Raw genomic sequence first — 17038 nt, forward strand, 5'->3', positions numbered from 1 at the left:
TAATGTTATGACTTTATTCTCATAATTTTATGACTATTCTCGATGCGACTTTATTCTCGTAATTTTATGACTATTCTCGATGCGACTTTATTCTCGTAATTTTATGACTATTCTCGATGCGACTTTATTCTCATAATTTTATGACTATTCTCGATGCGACTTTATTCTCATAATTTTATGACTATTCTCGATGCGACTTTATTCTCAGAATTTTACGACTTTATTCTCAGAATTTTATGACTATTCTCGTTGCGACTTTATTCTCGTAATTTTACGACTTTATTCTCATAATTTTATGACTTTATTCTAGTAATTCAATGACTATTCTCGATGCGACTTTATTCTCGTAATTTTACGACTTTATTCTCATAATTTTATGACTATTCTCGTTGCGACTTTATTCTCGTAATTTTACGACTTTATTCTAGTAATTCAATGACTATTCTCGATGTGACTTTATTCTGATAATTTTACGACTTTATTCTTGAAATAGAAGAAAAAAAAAATCTCTAGCCTGGCCCTTGTTAGTTTTACAAGTAGAATAACTGTTTTATTTGTCTAAAGTCTCTATGAAAGTCAATTTTTTAAGATGTTCCATTTGTCCTCCTCTGCCCTCAGATCTTAATAAAAAGGATAAAAATAAACTGAGACTTTTAGTGTCTCCTTGTTAAATAATAGAGCTCAGTCGTTCTTAGTAGGCAGAACTTTCCTTCCAGACTGACGATGATTGTTTTCTACATTCGGCTACTTTAGATCACCAATGAAATGTAAAATAATAGCAAATATAGGAAATAATATGTTGAGACTCCAAAAAAGGTTTGATTCTTAAGAAACGAGTGCGATGCAGTTTGTACAAGTGGGGTTGCCATAAGATGACATCATAAGAAGGGGCGGGGCCCCGAGCAGATCTGGTACCTACACTGGTTGCCAGGTCCGCTAATGCTAACTGTTGATTAGCATTACTAAACATTTAACCTACTTGTCCAGTAGAGGAGCTCTGGGCCCCTTGGCTTCACCAAGTCAGCTCTAAAATTCAAAAGCTTGACCTGTTTTCTTCCTCATTTGCTTTATTTTTAAATAAGAAGTTATTTGTCGCAATGATTTGAGCTACCAGGATCTCGCAACGCCTGAGCTGCATCTCACATTTCCTATTGGTATAAGGAATAAATATTTACATATTTTGGATAAATCAAATTCAGTAACATTAATACTTCTATTCTGTGCCGCTCAAGACTTTTTTTTTTAGAATGGATTATTTTTTCTTTGATAAAGCTTCTAGTTAGAGTGGCTCAGGTTATCCTGAGCTATCTCTATAGTTCTGCTGCTATAGGCTTAGACTGCTGGAGGACATAGGGACCCCTTTTTCATCATTCTGCTTCATTCTCTCCAATTCTGCATTATTTGTTTGTTCAACCCCTAAATGTATGTTCTTTCTGCTAGAAGCCGTGACAACATGATAAATATCATCTGGGCTGCTGCCATCCAACACCTTTGATAATAGATGATGGAGTTTGACCAGTTTTTTTTCTCCAGTTTTTAGTCCTGTTTCTCTCCTATACATGGCTATGGACTCAACTTGACTAACTGGGTGTGCTCCCCTTTATCCCTTTGACTTACACCCAAAACATGATTAGCCGTCATTTTCTACTCACCCCCATGCTGAACAACTCTCTGGAGTACTTTTTTGATATCTCAAATGCATCTGGAGATCTGGGAGGCTTCTTGCTGTCTGCTGACATTCAAATAATGGAGGTCTATGGCGCCCGAGGCAGAAAGGTCCATAAAAGTCCACAAAAAACGTGTCAATATTCCTCCATACTGCTCGTCCAATGTATTCCAAGTGTCCTGAGTGGGTAGCGTCCAGAATTTACTCGAAACGAAGTCATTTAGAACGTTTTAGAGCATAAACAGTAGTGTATAGGATTTCCTGAAAGCGCGTTCATGAGGCTACGGAAGCCGGCAGACCAAACCAGATGAAAGTGCGCATTCAGCGTCTGCTCTTCCAATAATGCAAGCGTAGAAGAAGAAATGTGCTGTTTACCTGTGCAAAGAAAGAAACAACGAAAGACAAATGTCTGATGACTTCAGTGTTGAGGAAGAGCATGAGTTCTTTGCCGAGCTGAATGCGCACTTTCATCTGGTTTGGTCTGCTGCGGTTTCCGTAGACTCGTGAACGCGCTTTTAGGAAGTCCTATACACTACTGTTTATGCTCTAAAAACATTCTAAATGACTTTGTTTCGAGTAAATTCTGGATGCTACCCACTCAGGACACTTGGAATACATTGGACGAGCAGTATGGAGGAATATTGACACGTTTTTTGTGGACTTTTATGGACCTTTCTGCCTCGGGCGCCATAGACCTCCATTATTTGAATGTCAGCAGACAACAAGAAGCCTCCCAGATCTCCAGATGCATTTGAGATATCAAAAAAGTACTCCAGAGTGTTGTTCAGCATGGGGGTGAGTAGAAAATGAAGGCTAATCATGTTTTGGGTGTACTATTCCTTTAATCAAGACAATATTTAATGAATGATAGAATACGATATGTGCAAAAAAAACTAAAACAAAAGGTAGTAAAGCCTGAAACGGTTAATTGAAAACCAAACAGATGCACATAAATGCAGGCCTTACTGTTTAGACTGTTTGTAAAGACGATCTAGATCAGTGCTGTGATGCTTTAAGTCAAAATCAAGACATCAGTTGAAGGGCCGCTGTGAACTCTGCTCCTCATAAACATTCACACACATGTGGTGAAAAGCTGCAGCCTCAGGTGTATTTAAAACTGCAAGGAGTCCCCCCCACCCCACCCCCCAACACTTCATTTCTTCAAGGGCCAAAAAAAGGGGTCCGAGGTTTAGTCTGAGAAAATAACTTTATGGCTTCACTCAGTGCAGAGGGCCTAATTTAACCCCGAGCGTGCACGATCCGCTGCATTAAAAAAAAAGAAAGTCATAGCAGCACTGCGATCACTGGGCCTCTGCTTCAATCACTTACTCACTTTAATAGTCAAAAGAGAAAGAATCAGGCCTGTGGTGGGGTGGGGGGGGATAGTGAGAAGGCTGTGGCAGCACTGATAGCGTCCTATCGTCTCTGCCTCTGGTTTCCTGTTCTGAGTCAGTTTTTTTCTAACCCTGATTCTAACATTTTACTGCCCCTTTATAACCGGGGCCTTAAAGGCCAAAATATTCACTTTAATTCATCATTATTAGTGCTGGGGGGGGGAGAAATGCTGATTTTAGGCAGCATTTTTAGCTGTTAGGCCTCTGATTGGTAAATAAACAAGTTTGTGATCAGACTGTGTGACACCTCCTCTCATTATAGAGGAAGAGGAGGAGAGACTTTGGCCGTAAAACTCTTTAAACTAAATACTTTGAACCTTCTTTTCGACGTGAAAAACAATTTTAAGTTATTTTTTCTTCAGGGAAAATGGAGATGAAGAAGAATAATGGCTTCAATAAAAGTTAAATGAAGTTCTTTTGTAAAAGTTTGTCTCTTTTTTTAAGCTTTGGTGGAGAAGGAAGTCCAGTTTGAAAAAGAAACAGGATTTATTGAAGCTCAGTGGCTCCGCTACACAGTTTTATCAAACCATGAATCAGTGTTTTTGTGTTTCTGTCATGGCCGACCGACAAGAAAATTCATTTCTGAGGGGGAAGGAGGGAGGGGGGTCGGGGGTAAGAAATTGTGTGGGTGTGAGAGAGAGAGAGTAATAAAGTGTCAGAAGCAGAGAAGTGAAGCAGCTTGTTGTGACTTTCTGCAGTTTTTTGGGCAGCTCTCACACACACACCCCCCCACTCACAGGGACAGAGTGTGTCCTCATGAGGTGGGACATGGTGCCATCAGTGCCACTGCTCTGTGAGTATCACACATGTTTCAGCTTCATGCCTGGCCTATCTTCTGATTGCATTTCTCTACCTTTCTGCAGCTGCTGCAAACAAACTCTGCTCCCAGACAGAACTAAAAAAAAAAAGCTCCAATGCTGCTTTGCTTCTTTTCACCGACCTTAAACCGGATCCAGAAGCTCTGCAATGATTTACGCACAAGTGTGTCGCCTTTATGTGATTTATTTTTTCTCTTTTTTTTAAACCATCCAGTTTTTTTTTTTGCTTCCCCTCTTGAGCAGCAGGTAGGCTATAAGCTTAAAGCGGGCCTCCATGTGGTGCCGCAGAGGCTTTAATGATGTAAAACAATAAGGCTGAAGTCAGTGCAGGTAAGCTGAAGCAGTGTAACCGTAAGGTGATACCTGCGCTCCCCCACCACCAGGCTGTCGTGCGTCTCTTTAACAGGATCACTTTTCAGCCGGGGCAAACAATCGGGTCATTATCCGTCCGAACCGAACCCAACTGCACAACAAAAACACATATAATGCTTTTACGCGCTGGAAAAACAATCTAGAAATAAGTAAACATTTCTTAAATTAAGTTGATTTGAATAGATTTGAAATGAGATAGTTTGCCAATGGAATGAATATTTCTACTCTTAGAATAAGATAATTAGATAATATGCACTTGAAATAAAACAAGGCAGTTGTGTTTTCTTATTATCTCCTTAATTCAAGAACAAATGCACTTATTTTTGGAAAATCTAGATTTAGATTTTTTCCAGTGCATCTTTACTGGTCAGTACGTTTCATGGCTTTAATGGAGGACCACTAACAGAGGAGGGCAGATTACCCAAAGGTTTGTTCTTAGGTAAAAGTAGCACTACTTCATTTAAGGTAGAAAATAGTCGTCTAAGAAATTACTAAAGAGCTAAAAGGTACTTACTGCTTCTAAGCGTAACGAGTTCATATTTAAAAAAAGGAATGTAACGTTACACAATATAGAGAGTTTTATGCAAATTCTGGTGTTTAAGAGAATGAGATGAAAAACGATCAATATATAAAACAGAGTAATTACACAATTTTATGTGGGATAAAGATGCAGTTAAATTACTGTAAACTTTAATGTATTTTCACTCTAACCTCCAAACGACACCACAGACTGGAAAATGACATTAAACCAAAGGGCCTGGAGAATAAGATGTTTGTCTCTCTGCTGCATTTTCCTTTAGAATAAACTTTTTTTTTTTTTTTGGGTGAATGGAAGTTAATCAAGCAAAAGCAGAGAAGGTTTTTATATATTTCCTTAAGTAAAAGTTGCAGGAAAACATTTCTGTCAAAAAGGTACTGAAGTAAATGCAGCTATACTGGAAAAAAATCTAAATCTAGATAAGTCATTATTTCTTAAAATAAGTGCATTTTTTCTTGAATTGAGGAGGAAAAAGAGACATTTTGCCAAAAGGAACAAGACAAATCTAAAATTAAAATAAGAAAACACAATCGCATTGTCTTATCTCAAGTGCATTTTATCTAAATATCTTATTTAAGAGTAAAATCATTCATTCCATTGGCAAACTATCTCATTTACCTACTCAAATTAAGGGTAAATACATGTGATTTGAGATATTTTGACTTATTTCTAGATTGTTTTTCCAGTGTATGGTTACAAACCACATCGACTTATTAATAATCTTGGGCTAGTAACGATAGCATATGAAGTTATTAGAGTTTTATTTTGGTATGGAACAACTTTTAAATTCAGATCTGATTTTAAAACATCTTAAATCTTGGCAGATTAATGCAGATAATCTGACGGAATCTGCTCTTGCTTAGTAAATCCATTTGAAAACAAATCAGAAAGACTTTTTTTTGGTTAGATTATAGGTTTTGGTTAAAGGACACTTTTAGCTTGAGATAAATTGACCCAACCCATCAGTTTATTACTATAGATTAATTCACAGACTAAACGGTGATATAAATGGCAGCTTAAATCACATCAGCAGCAGTTATTCTGCCCCTCACAGCCAAAACTGATCTAAAACCAAGTAAAACATTTGAGCAGGTAAATAAACTGCAAAAACAATCTAGAAATAAGTAATTATTTCTTACATTTAACCCTAATTTGAGTAGGTAAATAAAATGATTTGCCAATGGAAAGATTCTTTATTCTTAAAATAAGATAATTAGATAAAATGCGCTTGAAATAAGACAATGCAGTTATTTTTTCTTATTTTAAATGTAAATTATTTTGTTCCATTGGCAAAGTGTTTCCTTTACTTCCTCAATTCAATAAAAATAACTTAGAATTTATATTCTTTGGAAAGGAGTATTTTGGCCTTAAAATAGGACAATTTTATATCCGTTTCTTATTCTATATGTAAAACATCTTAAGCCATTTGCTAATTATCTCTTTTTAACTTTTAAATTCAAGGGGAAATAAACAAATTTCAAGAAAAACTGACTTCCAGAGCTGTTTAAAGAACATGTTTGTTTGCTATAGTTTTATGGATCATTATAAACATTCATCATGATTGAACCTCAATATTTTGGTATATTTTATGGCTTTAAAGACCTGCAGAAAGAGGCTGTGACATAAAGTACTTCATCCAAGCATGTCACCTTTGCCTGTATATGAAACTTTGCACCCCCAATCTCAGCGTTTACTCATTTTAAAAGTCTATAATTAGGAATCATTCTAAAAATCTTAACTTCTATGTTTAGAAAGTCAAATATTCATTTCTAATGAATGGAAAACATTGCAAGATTCTTTTCTAAATTAATCTAATCTAATCCTCCGGAGTACCTGTGGGTGATAGGATGGTGAGGGGGGGGGGGGGGGGGGGGGGGCTCTACGCTTTTGGCAACCTGCCCCCGGCGACACCTGCTGAACGGGACGGCCTTTTACGCGCATGCGTAATGATCAGCCAAAAATCCCAACACCGTCTCGCCTGACATGCAGCGGTGTTCCAATCTGTCCAGAGATCCGGTCGGAGCAGGTCGGAGAGGGAAGGGATTAGGATTTATAGACTTTCTGAGTCCAACAAGATGCCGAGGTCCTTCCTGGTGAAGAGCAAAAGGGCCCACAGTTACCACCAGCCCCGCTGGCCGGACGATGACTGCGCCACGCTGGACACTATTCTGGCACAAGTGTGCGCAGGTGGGTCCAAATGTGCGCAACTCAGGGAACTTTTAAAACAAGTTCTCAGTGAAAAAATTATTTTATAAAATATAAAAGATGCTTTTGTGGTGTCAGCAGGGAGCAGAACTCAGGGGGAGTTTGAATCCAAGCTGGAGGCTGAGGAGAACATGAGCTCCGGCGCTGACAGAGACTCCCCCGGATCCAGCCGGAGGTCCCGGGGGTCGCTGTCCTCCAGCTCCCCGCTGAGCTCCGACTGTGATTTCTGGCGTCCGCCGTCTCCGTCCTCCTCACCAGGTTTGGCACCAATCTGCTTTCATTTAGGGGAAACTTTGTTTAAGCTGTTTAATTCCTTCAGATAAAAGATTTATTATATAATAAGTTAAAGGCATCATTTAATTTCCTTATCTGTAAAAATATGATTGTTTTTATTGGCTAATATATTTTAATCGATGTCAAAATCGAAAAGAAATTCTCATTAAGGTGATAAAATCTGAATAAACTATTTAAGATCTGATATTATTCCGTGTTTTTATTAAAGTTTAAATGTTAAATTCATCTAGACTCTGAGAAATGTCCCACACCCGCAGCGGAGGAGGCCCCCTTCCACATCCCGCTCCTTCCTTACACCTGGTCGGCTTACAGCGGCTCAGATCTGCGGCATCTTGTCCAGGGGCCTCACCAGAGACAGCGGCACCTCAGGGGCCACGGGGGGTCCCACCCACCCGCAGCGGGCAGGCCTGTCTACGGGTCGGAGCTCGGCGGCGGCGGCGGAGAGCGCGTTTACGCGCAGCGGGGCCTCGGCGGTGTGAGCAGGTGTTACCAGGAGTATCCACCGTGCGCAAACCGCGGGATCTTCAGGGTGCGGGACGGCGGGGAGCTTTACGCGGGGGCCAAGCAGAAGGAAATCAAATCTGAGGAGGATTTTATTCTCTCTAATCTGGAGGAACATGGATCCTATAAGTGCATCAAATGCTGCAAGGTAGCAGGTTTTCCTTTAGTAGAATTAAAAACAAATATTTATTTTATTTAAGAGGTGAAATAATAATTAAACACATTTTATTCTGTTATTTTCTGAATTTTTTCCCGCGAAGGTTTTTTCCACACCCCACGGCCTGGAGGTTCACGTGCGGCGCTCCCACAGCGGGACCAGGCCGTTTGAATGCGGGATCTGCGGGAAAACCTTCGGGCACGCAGTGAGCCTGGATCAGCACCGAGCGGTTCATTCACAGGTAACCTTCCTCAGACCGAGGGCCTCCACACGCTGGGCCCCGCATCCACACACGCTGGGGCCCCGCATGCACACACGCTGGGCCCCGCATCCACACACGCTGGGGCCCCGCATCCACACACGCTGGGGCCCCGCATGCACACACGCTGGGGCCCCGCAGGTCCAAATCACTCAAACGCATCCAGAACACACACAATAACACGGTTACGATTTGATTTTATAGCTATGGTTCAATTAAAATGGTTCAATTAGAATAATATAAACAATAAAACATAAGTTTGCAACTTTTGATCCAATTAGGCTATTAGTTTAATAAAAGGGTTGGATCAGCAAGAAATACACAATGATCATTATTTATACCCAAAATAAATATGTTCACAGTGATATAAAGTCATTGTCAAATCATTCTGGCTTAAACATGTATATAAATTTACTCTTTATAGGACCATATTGTCCTAAAATTTAGAAAATTTATATAAAAAAAATAATAAAATCCTGTCTTAAAATCTGTGTTTTTTCCCGTTATCTTCTGCAGGCCAGTTAGTTCTACGTCAGCCTGAACACCTAAATTCGGCCAATCATATATCAGCGGTCATCTGTCAATCACATGTTTTCGGTCATAGCATCTTGATTCATATGTCGCAGCTAATATACGCAACGGTTGAAATCAGAATCCTTTCCTTTCCCATTGAGTTGCGTCCCAGTGTTCACGGGGATGGACGTCTGTGTCTTCGGCAGGCGTAGAGCTAACAGAACTGGCAGCGTTGCGAGGCGAGGGCTCAAACATGTATGGCTGGAAGCCTTCTACACCAAACCAAGCTTCTGCCGCCCTGGCGTCCTCTTCCACAACATCTTCGTCCCCGCTTTCCTCCTCTAAATAAAAAATGGATGATGGAGGAGACTCATCCACGACCTCCGACACTAAACTCTCCTCCTCTTGCATGTTTCCTCTGTCCATAGCGTTCCTTGACAGCGTCGTTTCTAAGTCACCAATTTAGTGCTACTTGGTCCCAATGGAATTTCCCATTGGGAACCTGCTAGCACTAAGTTGCTAACTGGTTAGCAAGATGCTTCCGACAAACCGGCCACAATCAAATTTGCTTGCAAACCTTCCGCCACAACAACCCAGCCCTTCTGATAATCAACCAATCACATTAATTTTATTCACTCATGTAAAGTTGTGCACCAATCGGGAGAATTACCGTTAATCAGTAAAACAATTAATCCATCTTCCAGCAGTGACGTCACGGTGCGGTAAGCCTAGCGCCATTCTCCCCGCTTTCCAAGCTAAATCAATGGGAACTACTAGACACATCTGCAATCAACAACAATTATTGAAGATTTCCAGAGGACTTCACCATTGAAATTCACCAGAGCTACAGTGAAACTGACAATGCCCACGTGCATGGCAGCTGGATGCTGGAATACATCGGGTAAAAGTGAAAAAAAAAGAGTTATTCCACCTTTCTGATTCCTGATCCTCCACAGACGGGTTGGTCGTTGGATCGCCAACTTGAAGAGGGAGGATTTGCCATCGAACTTCTGGCCAGAGAAAAAACCCGTAATATGTAGCCAACATTTGGAAGAAGAATGTTTTCAAGATGACTTGGATAATAGCGCGTTGTGACAAACACCAGATACAGCACTGGGACTTGATCAACAGCCGATACCGCACCGTGACGTCACTAACCAGTAGGTGGCAGTAGTGTTCTTTGACAAACATGGATGCCTCCAGTAAAGCACATTCACATGAAAATTACTCTGAATTAAAAACACTGATCATTTATTGAACAGGATGGAATCATTTCAGATTTAAAGAACTTTCAGAAGTTTGAATTCTGAATATGAGCGACTTTTCCTTTCATTTGGGATTTTTTTAATGGTCTTTCGAGTCAATATTCAGCACTTTAACTCATATCAATGCAGAAAATAAATCGCATCCTTCCCTGATCAGATATATTTTATGTTTCTCTGATGTAAAATTTAATCCTAAAGAACAGTTTTCCCGCCAGAGGTGTCTCTTTATTGAACTCTAATCCTCACTGATCACACTGCGCTCATACATTGATTACATTGCCTTGCTGACTGTTACTATAGTAACAACTGTTTAAATGCATCTTGCACTACTTACCTTGACTGAAATATCAATTTGCACTGCCGACTGTTTATTTACAGTACCTATTGTTTACATATACATTTGCAATACCGTACTTTAACTGTTATTTACAATTACCTTCACTGAACTTTAATCTGAAAAGCCTCTGTCCACGTTTTAGTTTTCTTTATTTGTTTTATAATAATATATTATATCCTGCACTTGCTGCTATTGCATTTCTGGTTAGACCTAAACTGCATTTCGTTGCCTCTTACCTGCACCTGTGTAATGACAATAAAGTTGAATCTAATCTAATCCACCCGTTTCATTTCGGATGTGATCAACCATTAGATGAACATTATTAGCGGTTATCAGTCCCATAGAATGGCCTCAGACTGCGCCTCCTCTACCTTCTAGTAAGTTTCTTCAATTCAAATTCTATTCAGTCTATTTCTATAGCTCCAATTCACATCATGTCATCTCAGGTCACTTTCCAGTTCACCAGATCATCCAGTCAGATTGATTCAAAGTTTTCTATCTAAGGAAAACCAGCTGATTGCATCGACTAATTGACTCTTCAGCAATCCCTCACACTAAGCATGCTTGTAGCGACAGTGGAGAGGAAAAACTCCCTTTGAACAGGAAGAAACCTCCAGCAGAACCAGGCTCAGTGTGAGCGGCCATCTGCTGAGGCCCACTGGGGTTCAAGGAGGCTTATAGCTGATAATATGTTTGATAATAGCCGCTTTAGCCACATCTAAAATCTTATGTTTCACTTTCTATTTACCTACTTTATACATTTTATCTACTTTATTTACAGCCTACCTTCTTTAAAAAAAACTGCGTTTTAAAGCTTTAGTTCCAGTGACATGTTTCAGTCATATGGATTTAATGTGGCGTTTAAAAACAGCTGACAGGACATGATATTTTATTTGGGAGGGGTTGTTCGCAATGAGTGACATGCTGATCAACTTTTTATCTTTTTTATAATGGATGAGGAACTATTAAAATTATATTGAGATTACACATAAATACATTAATTAATTCTGTGGGTAAAAAAGAAATGAGTTTAGGGTCAGGATTAGGATTCATTCGGTGATAACCTAATGAGGCAGTGTATTCTCATTATGAGTTCGTATGAAATCGTACGAAAAGTTATGCACCGTAATTTCGTACGTTTTGGACGTTTTTTTCGCCGTATTTTTACGTCTTGCCTCGAGACAAGATATCCTTGCGCATGCGCATCTTACGCACCATTCAATAACATACAATTTAACATACAACTGACCCTAACCCTAAGACACAAAACAGCAAGAGACGTAGTTAGAGACATGAAGAAGTAATTATTGCACAGTTTTTCCCAGTTTTACGTCCGTCCGCGGATCTGCTTTTTTTGTCTGTCTGCCTGCGCACTGATCTGTTTTTTTGAGGAAAAACGTCAAAAACGTACGAAATACTGTGCATAACTTTTCGTACGTTTCATACGAACCGATAATGAGAATATGTTGAATGAGGCTACTAGTAGGAAGAACAATCTGAAGCCATTCTACGGGACTAATAACCACTAATAACAGCCATTTATTGGGATAATAACATCCAAAGTGGTTCATTTAATCTAGGGGTAAAAGTGGCCGTGAATTTATCAGGAATCCCATGAAGTCTCAATCTGCTGCTTCATAGTGATCTGCTATCAGATTCCAACACGCTATTTAAAAAGGGTTCATTTAGTGACTACGGCAGGGCATTAGGGACATACTAAGATCATCTAAAATCATATATAAAATCCTAGCTATACGAGAATGAAGCCATAACATTAAAAGATAGTTTAATATTGCTATTTTAATTCATAGCATTAAGAGATTTAAAATCTTAACATTACAAGATTAGTTATAACATAGAGTACAGTCATAACATTACGACATTAATCACAGCATAACCTGAATAAGGGAGTAAGATTTCGAGATTAAATTTGCAACGTTACGAGATTAAAAATCGTAAAATTTCTAGAATAAAGCTGCAACATTACAAGAAAAAAGTTGAAACTTTACGAGATTAGGTCATAAAACTACAAGATTAGTCATAATATAACACGAATAAAGTCGGAACATTACAAGACTAAAGTTGTAATTTTACAAGATTAAAATTTTTATATTTAGAGATTAAAGTAAAATATTGAAGTTGTAACATTAACAATTTAATTTTTTTTAAGATTAAGAGAATATTTGTAACATTATGAGATTAAAGCTGTAATCCAACCAGATTAAAGCGTAATATCCTGAGTTTATAGTCATAAAACGACAAGAATAAAGATGTTATGTAATGAGATCAAATTCATATTACGAGATTAAAATTGTAACGAGATGATTTTAGAGTTGTAAGATTCAGAGAATAAATTCAAAACATGGATGCCTCCAGTAAATCACATTTAGATGAAAATTATTCTGAATTAAAAACACTGATCATTTATTGAACAGGATGGAATAATTTTATATTTAAAGAAATTTTAATTCTGAATATAACCCGGACTTTCCCTTTCATTTGGAAAAGTCTCAATATCACAAGATTAAAGCTGTAATCCAACCAGAATAAAGTGTATTTACTAAAATAAACTTTTATTGAGAGTTTAGTCATAAATTACAAGAATAAAGATGTTATGTAATGCGATCAATGCCATATTAAAAAATTAAAAAAGTAGCCTACTGTGATCTAACCTCTTAGAAAAAGGCAATATGCTCAGGCTGATGATGGTTGATCACCCTGTCAACAATTTTATTTTATTAGAATGATTTGTCTCATTTCGACGTTAATATTATAGTTTATTCTCATAATATTACAACTTTAGTTTCATAGCATTACCACTTTAGTCTTGGCCTGTAATATTCTGTTATATGTAATAGCGCAGTGTTTCCTGTTGCTTTGTGGATGCAAAACCACAGCTCTAGTGCCCCTAGTGGCTAAAAGTTTGTGGCTTTGAATAACCAAAGATAAGAAAAGTGGATCTGCTGATAACTTTGACCGTCTAGGCTACTGAACATGGAGCGCATATGTCAAACTTGATCCTTGGCAGGAGACCCGCCTCTGGTTCTGCTGCGGCTTTCAGCACGCACCCGCGGCAGCTTCAATAACTGCCTTCTGCTTATTAGCATCATTTCCTCCCTTTTCACATTTCCCTCTTGTCGGTGTTGTTGGATTAAAGATGGAGCTGTTTGCTGCTATTAGCGATATTAGCAGCATGGTTATTAAAGGAGAGGTCCGGTCAGCGAGGAATAATCAATGGGTCATTATTAGTTGTGCGCTGATGCCATTTTTTGGCCCCGATACCCGATACCTGGCTGTGCCTCATCTGTTTGAAATTGATGTGTTTATATATGAAGAACTGCAGACTACATTGGATGTAAAATAATCACCATCATGGCTTCATGTCAAGCTGCTGCCTTCCTTTGTGAAGCAGGAAAAAGACTAAAACAAAGTGAAACCAGTAGAACTTTTTATTGCCTACCTGGAATGGGTGACAATAGTTAAAGAAACTTTTGGCTCAAAATGGTACCGGTGCCCTATTGGTTGGTTCTAGAGACTGACATTTTTTCGGGAATCCCACAGGTCACGGGATTCCCGTGGGATTCCCGTCAGTATTAGTAACGATCACGTGATTGGGACGGTACAGGATTAAACATTAACGGGAGCAGACGGGAGCGGGAGCAAACCAATAGTAACAAAAAAAAAAACTAGTATCGATGCCAAAAAATAAAATAAAATAGGAAGAAAAAAAATCCAGTACTGGCGCCGCCATTTTGTAGTTTTTTTCCTTGAAGCCTACACTATTATGCGAGTCAAAAAAACTACACGACCCAAAAACCAACAGTGCTTCCGCTCTAAACAACAATGGAGGGACCAACAGTTAGTGGCGAACTCGACTCGAATGGTAGTGGTGCGGGAGTGGGAGTAATTTCACCAGGAGTGGGACGGGACAGGATTTAGATTTCTACTCTGGCCTGGGATCGGGACGGGACACCATTTTTTTCTGTGGGAGTGGGACGGGACAGGAGTGAAAATCCACTCCCATGTCAGTCTCTAGTTGGTACTCTCCGATACAGATACCACCATTTTAGTGCTGGATCGGGGCCCGATACTGGTATCGGTGCAACACTAGTCATTATTTATAACTAAAAGTAATACGTTCACCAGGATAGTTAAACTGACAAAGCCCCCATGTGCATGGCAGTTAGATGTTGGAATACATCGGGTAAAAGTGAAAAAAAAAACGAGGAGTTGGTCGTTGGATCGCCAACTTGAAGAGGGAGGATTTGCCATCGAACTTCTGGCCAGAGAAAAAACCCGTAATATGTAGCCAACATTTGGAAGAAGAATGTTTTCAAGATGACTTGGATAATAGCGCGTTGTGACAAACACCAGATACAGCACTGGGACTTGATCAACAGCCGATACCGCACCGTGACAATGTCACTAACCAGTAGGTGGCAGTAGTGTTCTTTGACAAACATGGATGCCTCCAGTAAAGCACATTCAGATGAACGTTACTTAACAGCAGAGATGGGAAGTAACGAAGTACAAATACTTCGTTACTGTACTCAAGTAGATTTTTCTGATATTTTTACTATACTGCTTATTTTTATGGCGACTTTTTACTTCTACTCCTCACATTTTTACACAAATATCTGTACTTTCTACTCCTTACATTTTAAAAAATTGGCTCATTACTTTAGTTTTGAATCATTTCAATGGAGTTACCATTATTATTTTTCACGTCATCAATACCAAATTCAATCTAATTGGATGGGAATCTACGTTGCATTTGACGCACCACTACAAGATGAATCGACAGATTCGGCGGTATTCATTGGCGGCAAATCATTGCAGCTTGGTGGCGGTGGCGTTAGCATAGTAGCATGGACGACGAGATGATTGAAAATGAACACAACGGAGATCTAGTCCTATTGGCAGACATCCATTTAAAATGTAGGCAACGGCATGTAAAAAGTGGTTTCTACTTTTACTTTTAGACTTTAAGTAAATTTACAAGCCTGTACTTTGTTACTTTTACTTGAGTAAAGAAGTTTAATCAGTACTTCCACTTTTACCAGAGTATTTTTTAACACAAGTATCTGTACTTTTACTCAAGTACGGAAAGTGAGTACTTTTGCCATTTCTGCTTAACAGTGTGTAATAATTTCATATTTAAAGTACTTTCAGGAGTTTGAATTCTGAATATGAGCGGACTTCTCTAAGTCCTGCAGAGTAAAGTCTGCATCTGCATAAAGCTTCTCAGACGAGGGAAAGGCAACATGTAAAGTTTCATGTTAGATTGCTGGGATGACTGTGAACTTTATGAAACATGGAGGACTGGAAACTTTACTCTGGACCATTAGCAGCTTTTCTTTTTTTTTTTCTTTCTTCCTCAGTGATCTGGGACTTAGATTAAACTAGTCAGAGGACCGCTGATCAAAACTCCAGTCCTATTTCTCCTCAGTTTAGGAGGAATATTTCAGATGGTGTCTCTTGTCCAGAAGTGACTCAGAACATCCCTAATCCATCAGTTGTAGCCCATAAACCCTGGAGGTGTCCAGCTTAGCGGTTCCTGAAGTTTCTACTCCATCTCCAGTCTTCTACCAAAGGTTTTCCTTCCACCCAACTTTACATTAATATGATTGGAAGTTCCTCTCTGTGAGCAGCCATTTTTCTTTAGCTACAACCTTATGCACCATGACATCCGACCTCTGGATTAAAAACCTTTTTGGCTCTGCTGTAAACCATATAAATGACAAAATAACAGAAATAAACATAAAAGGTAAACACGTAAAAATATAAATATATTGGTTTGACTTTCTAAATGGGATTACTGCATAGATGAACCCATAATAAATCTTATTTCTCTTTGCGTGATTTCTTGAACAGGAAAGGAGCTTTAGCTGCAAAATCTGCGGGAAGAGCTTCAAGCGTTCCTCCACGCTCTCCACACACCTGCTCATCCACTCGGACACGCGACCCTATCCCTGCCAATACTGCGGGAAGAGGTTCCACCAGAAGTCCGACATGAAAAAACACACCTTCATCCACACAGGTGAGGGGAGGTGCGCCTTCTGCTTGGCTTCCTTCTCCCAACACGACTGATTATTTTAACCATTTGTTGCTGCTGCAGGGGAGAAGCCGCACAAGTGTCAGGTGTGTGGGAAGGCGTTCAGTCAGAGCTCCAACCTGATCACTCACAGCCGGAAGCACACGGGCTTCAAGCCGTTCGGCTGCGACCTGTGCGGGAAAGGCTTCCAAAGGAAGGTGGACCTGAGGCGGCACAAGGAGACGCAGCACGGACTCAAATAAGCAGATCTGGTTGAATCAAGCCCTTTCTCTAAACATGGGCCAGTCTTTTTGTTCTCTGCATTGATCTGCTGTTTTTTTTTCCTCACTATTTAACTATTTATCATTGGTTTTTACTTTATAATGAGGAACTTGAATGATAAATTTCCAAGATTGAATATTTGTATCAGCTGTATGAATTTCCTGTTATTTGTTATACAAACATGGATTAAATATTAATTTAAAGATCTGATTTTTTTATTCTCTCCCTCTCCAGGGTGCCGTAACTTAGAAAAATTTTGTCCTGTTCACAAATGTTTCTTCTTTTTCTATCAGGTGTGTTTCACTACATTTAAAGCGGGAAACAGAAGCAAACGCAGGCTTCAGATTTTTCACAAAACATCCAGAGTCAGATTGATCTCATTATGATAAACGTTAGTTCACAG

General features: G+C 39.3%; 1 protein-coding gene across 3 annotated transcripts; it reads left to right on the forward strand.

The window, feature by feature from the left end:
- Positions 1 to 3728: 3728 nt before the first annotated feature.
- gfi1aa (growth factor independent 1A transcription repressor a) lies at positions 3729 to 16838 on the forward strand. Of its 3 annotated transcripts, XM_038302470.1 has the most exons (8): positions 3773 to 3853; positions 3924 to 4208; positions 6798 to 6975; positions 7072 to 7251; positions 7518 to 7936; positions 8049 to 8186; positions 16194 to 16359; positions 16438 to 16838. In XM_038302470.1, exons 3-8 carry the CDS (start codon positions 6864 to 6866, stop codon positions 16614 to 16616), a joined length of 1194 nt encoding a protein of 397 aa, XP_038158398.1. In that variant the 5' UTR covers positions 3773 to 3853; positions 3924 to 4208; positions 6798 to 6863; the 3' UTR covers positions 16617 to 16838. The 3 variants fall into 3 exon arrangements, with proteins under 3 accessions (XP_038158397.1, XP_038158399.1, XP_038158398.1); XM_038302469.1 differs by lacking the exon at positions 3924 to 4208 and having other exon boundaries at positions 3729 to 3853; XM_038302471.1 differs by lacking the exon at positions 3924 to 4208 and having other exon boundaries at positions 3729 to 3853; positions 7075 to 7251.
- The last annotated feature ends 200 nt before the right edge of the window (positions 16839 to 17038 follow it).

This window comes from Cyprinodon tularosa, unplaced genomic scaffold (assembly GCF_016077235.1).
Source record: "Cyprinodon tularosa strain WSP-4 unplaced genomic scaffold, ASM1607723v1 ctg490, whole genome shotgun sequence".
Taxonomy (NCBI): Eukaryota; Metazoa; Chordata; class Actinopteri; order Cyprinodontiformes; family Cyprinodontidae; genus Cyprinodon; species Cyprinodon tularosa.